Source organism: Doryrhamphus excisus, chromosome 16 (genome assembly GCF_030265055.1).
Source record: "Doryrhamphus excisus isolate RoL2022-K1 chromosome 16, RoL_Dexc_1.0, whole genome shotgun sequence".
Lineage (NCBI taxonomy): Eukaryota > Metazoa > Chordata > Actinopteri > Syngnathiformes > Syngnathidae > Doryrhamphus > Doryrhamphus excisus.
This window is the reverse complement of record NC_080481.1, coordinates 690,687-699,461: the sequence shown is the minus strand read 5'-3', so window position 1 is coordinate 699,461 and position 8,775 is coordinate 690,687. Positions and strand designations below refer to the sequence as shown.

General features: G+C 41.8%; 1 protein-coding gene across 1 annotated transcript; it reads right to left on the bottom strand.

Annotated features, from left to right (window-relative positions):
* Positions 1-1,504: 1,504 nt before the first annotated feature.
* On the bottom strand, positions 1,505-3,218 carry bhlhe23 (basic helix-loop-helix family, member e23). Its single transcript, XM_058052467.1, has one exon. It carries the CDS (start codon positions 2,917-2,919, stop codon positions 2,233-2,235), a length of 687 nt encoding a protein of 228 aa, XP_057908450.1. The 5' UTR covers positions 2,920-3,218; the 3' UTR covers positions 1,505-2,232.
* Positions 3,219-8,775: the final 5,557 nt, after the last annotated feature.

The window sequence follows — 8,775 nt, the reverse complement described above, 5'->3', positions numbered from 1 at the left end:
TACTAGATTTTGGTGTATTTATTTTGTTAGTATTTTTGTTTACTTGTTACAGACGTTAACATGAAAATAGTTCTGTGCTGAGTGGACATTGTGGTGCAAATATGAATGCATTTCTTTGAAATTACATTTATATTACAATTATGTTTAAATTACCACCAAAATATAATTTTGTTATAATGGGAAAAGTGAATTTATTTAATTTTTGGACATTACCTTTAATGTGTCTCTATTATGCATTCTCAAGGCAAGTTGTAATTGTCAGTTACCGCAATGTGATTTTTATTGTAATTCAAATATGCAATAAAAACACATGATTTTATCTGACTTCTATGTTTTTTAAGCATACTTTCCAAGCAAATAAAATGAATATGGTGATTATTATAATCATACAATATCAGCTTATAGTGTGGCTAAAACAGTTGAAATGACCATAGTGCTCCCATAGTCACAATATGAAACAATATGAATATGAATATTTGTATGAACATGATTATATCCTGCAAAAAGGGGTAGGCATTTATAAGCTTTTGCTTCAGCCTACTCCTTTTGGGCTTGGGATCAGATAGTTGAATACAAATGTAAATAATGGAAAGTTATATTTTGATTGATGTAAGAAATGCATTGTAATGTTTCACATATTTGCCCAAATAAAGGGGAAAAAAAAATACAACATGTATTTCACCAGGTGGACCCCCCCCACCCCCACCCCCCCAATACACACAACTCCAACACACACTCATTCTTTGTCGCAAAAAATGTCAACCATGTTATTATTAACGATAAGGCAGTGCAGGGCATGAACCGGGGCATCATAGCATCATAGAGTTTGTCACATCACATCCCTGATGTGGGGCCTCATCGGAGGGGGCAACGTATAAGATGCTTGAGGGGGTGTTGTGACATGCAGCTAAATGTCTAATATGAAAAACAAGACTTCCATCCATCAATTTTCTATGCCGCTTATCCTCACATAGAAGTTGGTGTCCAACATTTAAAGTAATATTTAGTCGCTAATGACATGTAATGTGTCTTTTAGATTTGGATGAAATGAATTATACATCCAATGAAAGCATAAACATGTGGTGTATTTTAATGCAACTGCAGAATAAGGCACCGTGCATGTAAGAGCAGACCCCCAAGTTTAAGGTGTGTGATCCAATGGTTGCTGTTTGTGTTTTTTTTGGTTGTCTTTTCTTTCCAAATTCATCCCGGTGCAGACATGCAAGGGAAAAGCGGCCCAGCAATGTTCCCTGCATGAAACTAAGCAGGCAGACAGGAGCTGAAATCGTGTTAATAGCCGTCCGGGGTGTAAGAGCCCACCACGGGAGGCTGCGATCACTCAAATACCCAGAGACAGGTCAAGGGTGGCCCCCGGGCGGCTCTTACGCTCTGCCACCGACCCTCGGCGTGTCAAAGTGAACGCACCACCCCGACCGAGCTCTTTTGGGACTAGTCGGAGATTCTCATGCATGGAAAAACAAAGCTGCAAAGTTGATTTCATCATTTATTCAATGAAGGGTTAGAATTATTTGGGCGTTTTAAGACACAATGTTGCACCGCTTGATTAATAACATGATATGACATTGACGGTCATATGCAAATCACATAAAAAAAATACAACAGAATTGTTAAATGAATCATAGCCAGTCTGATCTGATATGATATGATTTTAATTATAAACACATGTAAACAATTCATGAAATTCATGTTGCAACACAACCCAAATCCCTGCTTGATCGCAGGCCGTGAGAATTCTGAGTATAATCGGGCTTTTCTCCACAGTTGTACGTTACAATCATGTGAGATGTGCAAGACCTTGACAAAAATAATACATTATTCTTAAAAATATATATCAGGCAAGAAAACATGAAGTGAAATTTCATACTTGCAATTGAAGCTGTAGTATAATGGAAATTAAACGTCATGTACACTTTGATTACTGGGTTGTTGCTGAATTTTGCATAGATTTCAAATGAAAACATTTGTAAATAAAATAGGACATTTGGACACGGCCTGGTCTCATTCGGGGGGGGGGGGGCAAGCAGGACGTTGGACTTTAAAAGAAGGCCTTATGCAGTTTTCGTTCCATTGCAGCATTACTTTGTCAAAATTATGCATTATTATTATTTTTTTTTTTTCCCCACGGAATGATTTGAAAAGAACTAAAGGGAGGCAAAGAGCGATGGAGATGCGGAATGTTTGAAAAAGTTCCGAAAGAAAGCGAGGGGCGAGTCAAGGCTTGTCGTTGCAATGTTTGAAGAGAGTGGACGGCGTCCCGGAGAACGTGGAGCATTTATCGGCGCAGTTGGCCAGAGCCGAGCCCGAGAAGGGATACACGGCGGCGGCCTGGCCGAAGGGCGCCAGGGCGGTGGGGATCGGCGAGGAGAGGCTTTGTCCCTGGTTGAGGTAGGCCACCAGCCGCCGCATCTCCTCCAGAGCCTGAGCCTGCATGAGGATGTAGTTCTTGGCCAGGAGGAGAGTTGCTATTTTGGAGAGTTTTCTCACCGACGGGCTGTGGGCGTAAGGGATGACGGCTCTCAGGCCGTCCAGCGCGTCGTTCAGGTCGTGCATCCTCCTCCTCTCCCGGGCGTTGATGCTGAGCCGCAGGGAGCGCTGCTCCTTGGACTTCTTGGCCAGGGGACCCCCGGACTTGTCTTCCCCGAAGGGGGCGCCTCTTTTTCGGGACTCTAGCGCGTCGAAGCCGTCCTCGTCGTCGCTGGTGTGCTCTCCGCCGCTCTCGTTGGACTTGGCGGTCTGCCCGCTGAGGAAGTCGGCGGCCGGCGTGAGGGGGAAGCGACCCGGGCTTCCGGCAGCGTGGCCGGTGCCGAAACCGAAGGCGGACTGACCGTAGCGCTGCGTCAGGTCCAGGAGCGCGTCGTTGCTGATGGACTTGAGCAGGTTCTCATCACTGACGTTCATCGTCTCACCGGAAGAGGGGGAAAAGTCTACTTCCCGTTGGCTTTTGGAACTGGAATGACGCCGTCCAGCCTCGCCGCGCTCCTTCCCTCTCTGGTGACTCTCGAAGAAGGAGGATGTGGAAAAGTGTGAAGCGTCTACATGTGCGCGCCGCTCCTCGCTGCTGTTGCGCGCGTAGCCCACGACCAAAAACAACAACTTGGAATCAAACTTGCCACCGAGTGTGCTCGGATGATGGCGTGCTCTTTCTTGCTCCCCGCCTCTCTCGCCCTCCCTCGCCTTGGGCAAACTAAGGCTCGCACCCCGTCCTGCTCCGGCGTTAGTAGGAGCGCCAAGCCCGCCGGGATTACTCCCTCGTCCAATCAGGAGCGGCTTTTAATTAACTGGAGCTGATCCTCTCCGGTCTGCGGTGGCTGTGTGTGATTGTTGTAACTAAAAGTGGCACATAGCCCACTTTGCTAGTCACTTTATTACGCTAAAGACGCACTGTTCGATGCCCTTTATGTGTACAGTAGGACCGGAGGACAAATTATTCCAACCCAAAGTGTGTGCAGCCTTTTTCCAGGCGCAAAAGGTTACAGTTCCCGAGTTGTAAAAGTTCCAAAACATGAATGCATCCGATTGTTTTCAAAGATATACAAACCATACAGATTATTAAGAGAACATATATGAGGTTTTTCAAGTTTTACGGTTATTTGTGCAGCACACAAAGAGATTGCATTATTCCTATATGGAATAATATCTAGAATATAAATTGCCTATACTCCAATGTGAGTGTGAATGGTTTGTTTACATGGGTTAGGGTTAAGGGACTCATTCGTATACAGTTCTCTGAACAACGTAGCATCATAACTACCTCAAAGGTTCATTAAATATTGGTATATGGTACTGGTACTGGTACTGGTACTGGTACTGGTATATGGTCTGGATCACAACTTCCAAGTTTCATGGAAATTCTGCACGAATATCAGCTGTGATAGGCTGATATAAATGTATTTGTCATGGAGGCCACAATGCAATGAAATGCTTTAGACTGGAAAAAGACCATCAGAATAGAAGATTAAAACGTAATGGTAATGGTAATGGTAATGGTAATGGTAATGGTTTTATTTCATTTGAACATGCATCAGATTCCAATTGAGTGCATCCCATAATCAGTTCCCAGTTCCACATGTCCAAAAGGAGTAGGAAGAAGCAAAGCTTATTAAATCCTACCCCTCCATCTGGTACTTTTACAATCACTAACTGTTACATTTGTTCACTTCCTGCTTTCCTAATATAGTTGAAGTTTTTTTTAATGTTCTTTTTATTTTATTTTTTTTATTTTAACTCTTGGGGCGGCACGGCGGTCTAGTGGTTAGCGCGCAGACCTCACAGCCCTCACAGAGACCAGGGTTCAATTCCACCCTCGGCCATCTCTGTGTGGAGTCTGCATGTTCTCCCCGTGCATGCGTGGGTTTTCTCCGGGTACTCCGGTTTCCTCCCACATTCCAAAAACATGCTAGGTTAATTAGCCACTCCAAATTGTCCATAGGTATGAATGTGAGTGTGAATGGTTGTTTGTCTATATGTGCCCTGTGATTGGCTGGCCACCAGGGTGTACCCTGCCTGAAGACGGCTGGGATAGTGGTGTGATTGGGATTCACTTACAGTAAGTGAAGTCAATAATTAGTTTTTCAAGACATATTTGCTTCACGACAGAACCCATACCAAATCATGGGGGGTCAATAACGACATACTAGTTAAGTATTTTGCCATTTGTGTGTCCTCAGAATGTTGTTGAGGAATTGGGCAATCCCGGATTGAGTTACTTGAAACATTTGAATCTTTATACATATTTTAGATCTACCTGCTGTGTAAAATGCTTCACTACCGCATATCTTTTGGAGTTGAAGCGCTACGAGCGTTCACACAAACATTACACTGACGATGTACTGGACTGTACGTTGGACCAGCCCGTTTACGGGGTGACGCTCCCACCAGATTCTTTTGGTTCTCAAGGACAGTTTACAATGTGATTCTAACAGGAAGAGATACAAGCAGTTACAATGCCAGCACTGGAGAGAATGATTAGCAATCACAGTTTAACGAAGTCCAATCAATCTCAGACAAATAGCTCTGTTCCAGAGAGGCGGCACAATAGACTTCCCTTTCGGGAATTGTTTGGGATAATAGTTATAGTTAAACTAATAATAGTTAAACTATCTCCAGTCAGTCTCAGTTTGGACATTTTATGGCTCCATTAGAACAGTGGCATATCTACCAACTATTTGTGTGTTTGAGCAGATAAAAACATTCCAAATGAAAGCTCATCAGAATGTGTTATGTGTTTGTGGTAGATTTTGTCTAAAACAAAATATTCCAGTCCTAAAGTGCAAAGAGTGAAACATCATCTGAGCCTTGGGCCAACTGCCACTGTTGAGAAATTGTAGGCATTAGTGCCACCTTGTGGTGATAATGGATATATCAGTACATTTAGGATCATCTAACTAGAGCACAATGGGAGGCAGGAATCTTTCCATCCATTTACAAGGAGCATCTATAAGGTGGATGTTTACATTTAGATAAAATGCATGAATTGGCAGAAAACTAGCTTTTAAGCACCTTAATTAGAAGATGATCATTCATTCATTCATTTTCTTCTTGATAGGGTTGCAGGGGTGCTGGAGCCTATCCCAGCTGTTTTCAGGCCAGAGGCGGGGTACACCCTGGACTGGTGGCCCGCCAATCACAGGGCACATATAGACAAACAACCATTCACACTCACATTCATACCTATGGACAATTTGGAATTAGCCAATTAACCTAGCATGTTTTTGGAATGTGGGAGGAAAACGGAGTACCCGGAGAAAACCCACGCATGCACAGGGAGAACATGCAAACTCCACACAGAGATGACCATGGGTGGAATTGAACTCCTGGTCTCCTAGTGGAAGTCATGAATCATAAGGGAGTAGCACAGGTTCTTACCGGGTGAAATGTGCAGGGCATGCCCATAATAACCAGTCAATCCATGATTCACAATTTCTGATTCTGGATTCACCAGCCCCCAAAATTTGAAGATTTTCCATCAAAAACATATAAATGTATTTTTTTCACAGAAAATAAGAATTTTTTTCTTTATGCCGCACTGATAATGTTTTGCTTGGACAGTTAATCCAACCTCAAAACAACAATTCCTCTTTTCTACACGTTACCATACCAACCTCTGACAATATGTGTTTACATTTTAGACCTTCCTTCATTGAGACCTCAGAAAGAAGCAACCAATGACATCAGAAAAAACAGCTAGGTATATCTCAATAGAAGTGTAGCGAGGAACCATAACTCAAACAAAACAATCCATTCCATTCCACATTAATAAAAGACCAAAGTTCCTCAGCAGTTGTCAGCAGGAGGATTTTTTTCTTGCCCAGCAGATGGCAGAAAAGTCCTTTTTGTTCTCTTGTTGCAGGATAATAATGGCTTGTATTGACTTGTAAATATGAAACATGGTAGTATAGGTTTATTATTTTCATCTCAGACACTTCTGTATGGCTTGGTCGGATTGTGAGTGTGTTATGTTGAGGTGCTTTTACTCTAAGTGGGATTTGTTGACATTGTTTACAGGTGAGAATGAGTGTCCCGGGTGTTTGTGTGTCAATCCTGTGGTTGACAGCCAGTCCACAACCTTTTGGCTAAGAGAGCCATAAAAGCCACATATTGTATGTTCAGTCATTCATTTTCTAACGCTTACCCTCACGAGGGTCACAGGGCACATATAGACAAACAACCATTCACACTCACATTCATACCTATGGACAATTTGGAGTTGACAATTTTTGAAATGTGAGAGGAAAACCGGAATACCCGGAGAAAACCCACGCATGCACGGGGAGAACATGCAAACTCCACACAGAGATAGCCGAGGGTGGAATCGAACCCGAGTCTCCTAGTTGTGAGGTTCTGCACGCTAACCACACGACCGCCGTGCAGCTGACAGTAAGACAACGTGACAAAATATTCTACTATCACATAGTCTCATAGTCACATGTTCAACTTTCCCCTTCAATTTGGACTGAAACGAATATGCAGACTTAAACCAAATTAAGCAAATCAGGGGGAGCTTGTGAAATACTTTGGCGCACCTTTCCAGCCGAACGGCGTCAATCCACCCACGGCATCATCCAAGCCAGAACGGTGATGGATCTCTCCCAGCTGCAGTATAAAATGTTCTATTAATCTGGCACACTTTCTTTAATATATCATTAACCAATCCTAATCAAATGAAATAGAAACTGAACCAGTGTAGTAGTTGAATTCCAAGTGTGTGTTGTGATGTTGTGATGACTGTTGTTCAGGCAACTTCCACTTCATTCCTGCCGGACCCAGCACTAAAAGCCTTACAAGCAACAGGAGCAACACAAAAGTGTCAACATAACAACTAAAAATACATGATGCTTTGAAAGCCTGCGCGGCGCCTCAGAGTCACCATGGCAACTGCAGCCTCAGCTGCCACACAACAGCTGCCTCCTGAGTGCGGAGCTTCTGTCTATTATTGCAGTGATGGTGGAGATCCACCGAGTGGCAGAAGAGACTTAACTATTGCCTAAAAGGTTTTGGCAGGAACATTGTGTGTACATATCATTGATGTGCTTCATCTTGGAGTGTATGTAGTCCTAGGAGCTGGGTACTCGCAATACCAGTAATGGTAATGGTTTAATTTCATTTGAACATGCATCAGATTACAATTGAGTGCATCCCATAATCAGTTCCCAGTTCCACATGTCCAAAAGGAGTAGGGAGAAGCAAAGCTTATTAAATCCTACCCCTCCATCTGGTACTTTTACAATCAGTATCTAGTACATTTGTTCACTTCCTGCTTTCCTAATCTAATTTATTTTTTTAATTGTAAATATTTTAATTTTAATTTTAATTTTAATTTTAATTTTAATTTTAATTTTAATTTTAATTTTAATTTTAATTTTAATTTTAATTTTAATTTTAATTTTAATTTTAATTTTAATTTTAATTTTAATTTTAATTTTAATTTTAATTTTAATTTTAATTTTAATTTTAATCACTGGGGGACAGAAATGTTTTTTTCCATGTGGTACTTTTACAATCAGTAACTGTTACATTTGTTCACTTCCTGCTTTCCTAATATAGTTTAAGGTTTTTTTTTAATATCTTTTTTTTATTTTTTATTTTTTGTCCCATAGCGAAGTACTCTGTGATATGAGCATCCAATGCCATAATGTGTACCATAGTAAGTATCAATATAGTGATATATATAGCACATCATGACTGGTTCAAGACTCTTCATCCTTGTATTTAGCAAACATCAACTGCTTGTATTGTTTCTTGAATTGGCTCATCGTTGTGCATTGTTTGATTTCCTTACTCAATCCATTCCATAGTTTGATTCCACATACTGAAATGCTATGGCTAGCATAACGTAGTCCTAGCATAGAAGTGTTTCAAATGTGTAGAAACTAGAGTAATAGAATATTGCAATAATAATTGTATAATGTGTTGTATGCACCACATAGCAAGTTGGACTTACGGTGTATTTATCCCGTTGATGTTGTCGTATGTATCCTTAATTTTGCATTCACTTCCTGCCCTCCTTTCTTCACGCACACACACACACACACACACACACACACACACACACACACACACACACACATCAAAGTCGGCGTGAAGATGGAGCAGGCCGCTTTGATCTCCTGCTGCATTCTGTGATGAATGTTTGGATTTACAGTGTAGACTTCAGGGACGTGGTAGCCATGACTCCCCTCTTTCTATGTTGGCCATCAGAAGCTATGAACAAGCACATTTGGCTCTAATCGTGGTCAAGCTGGGAGAAGAGCATCA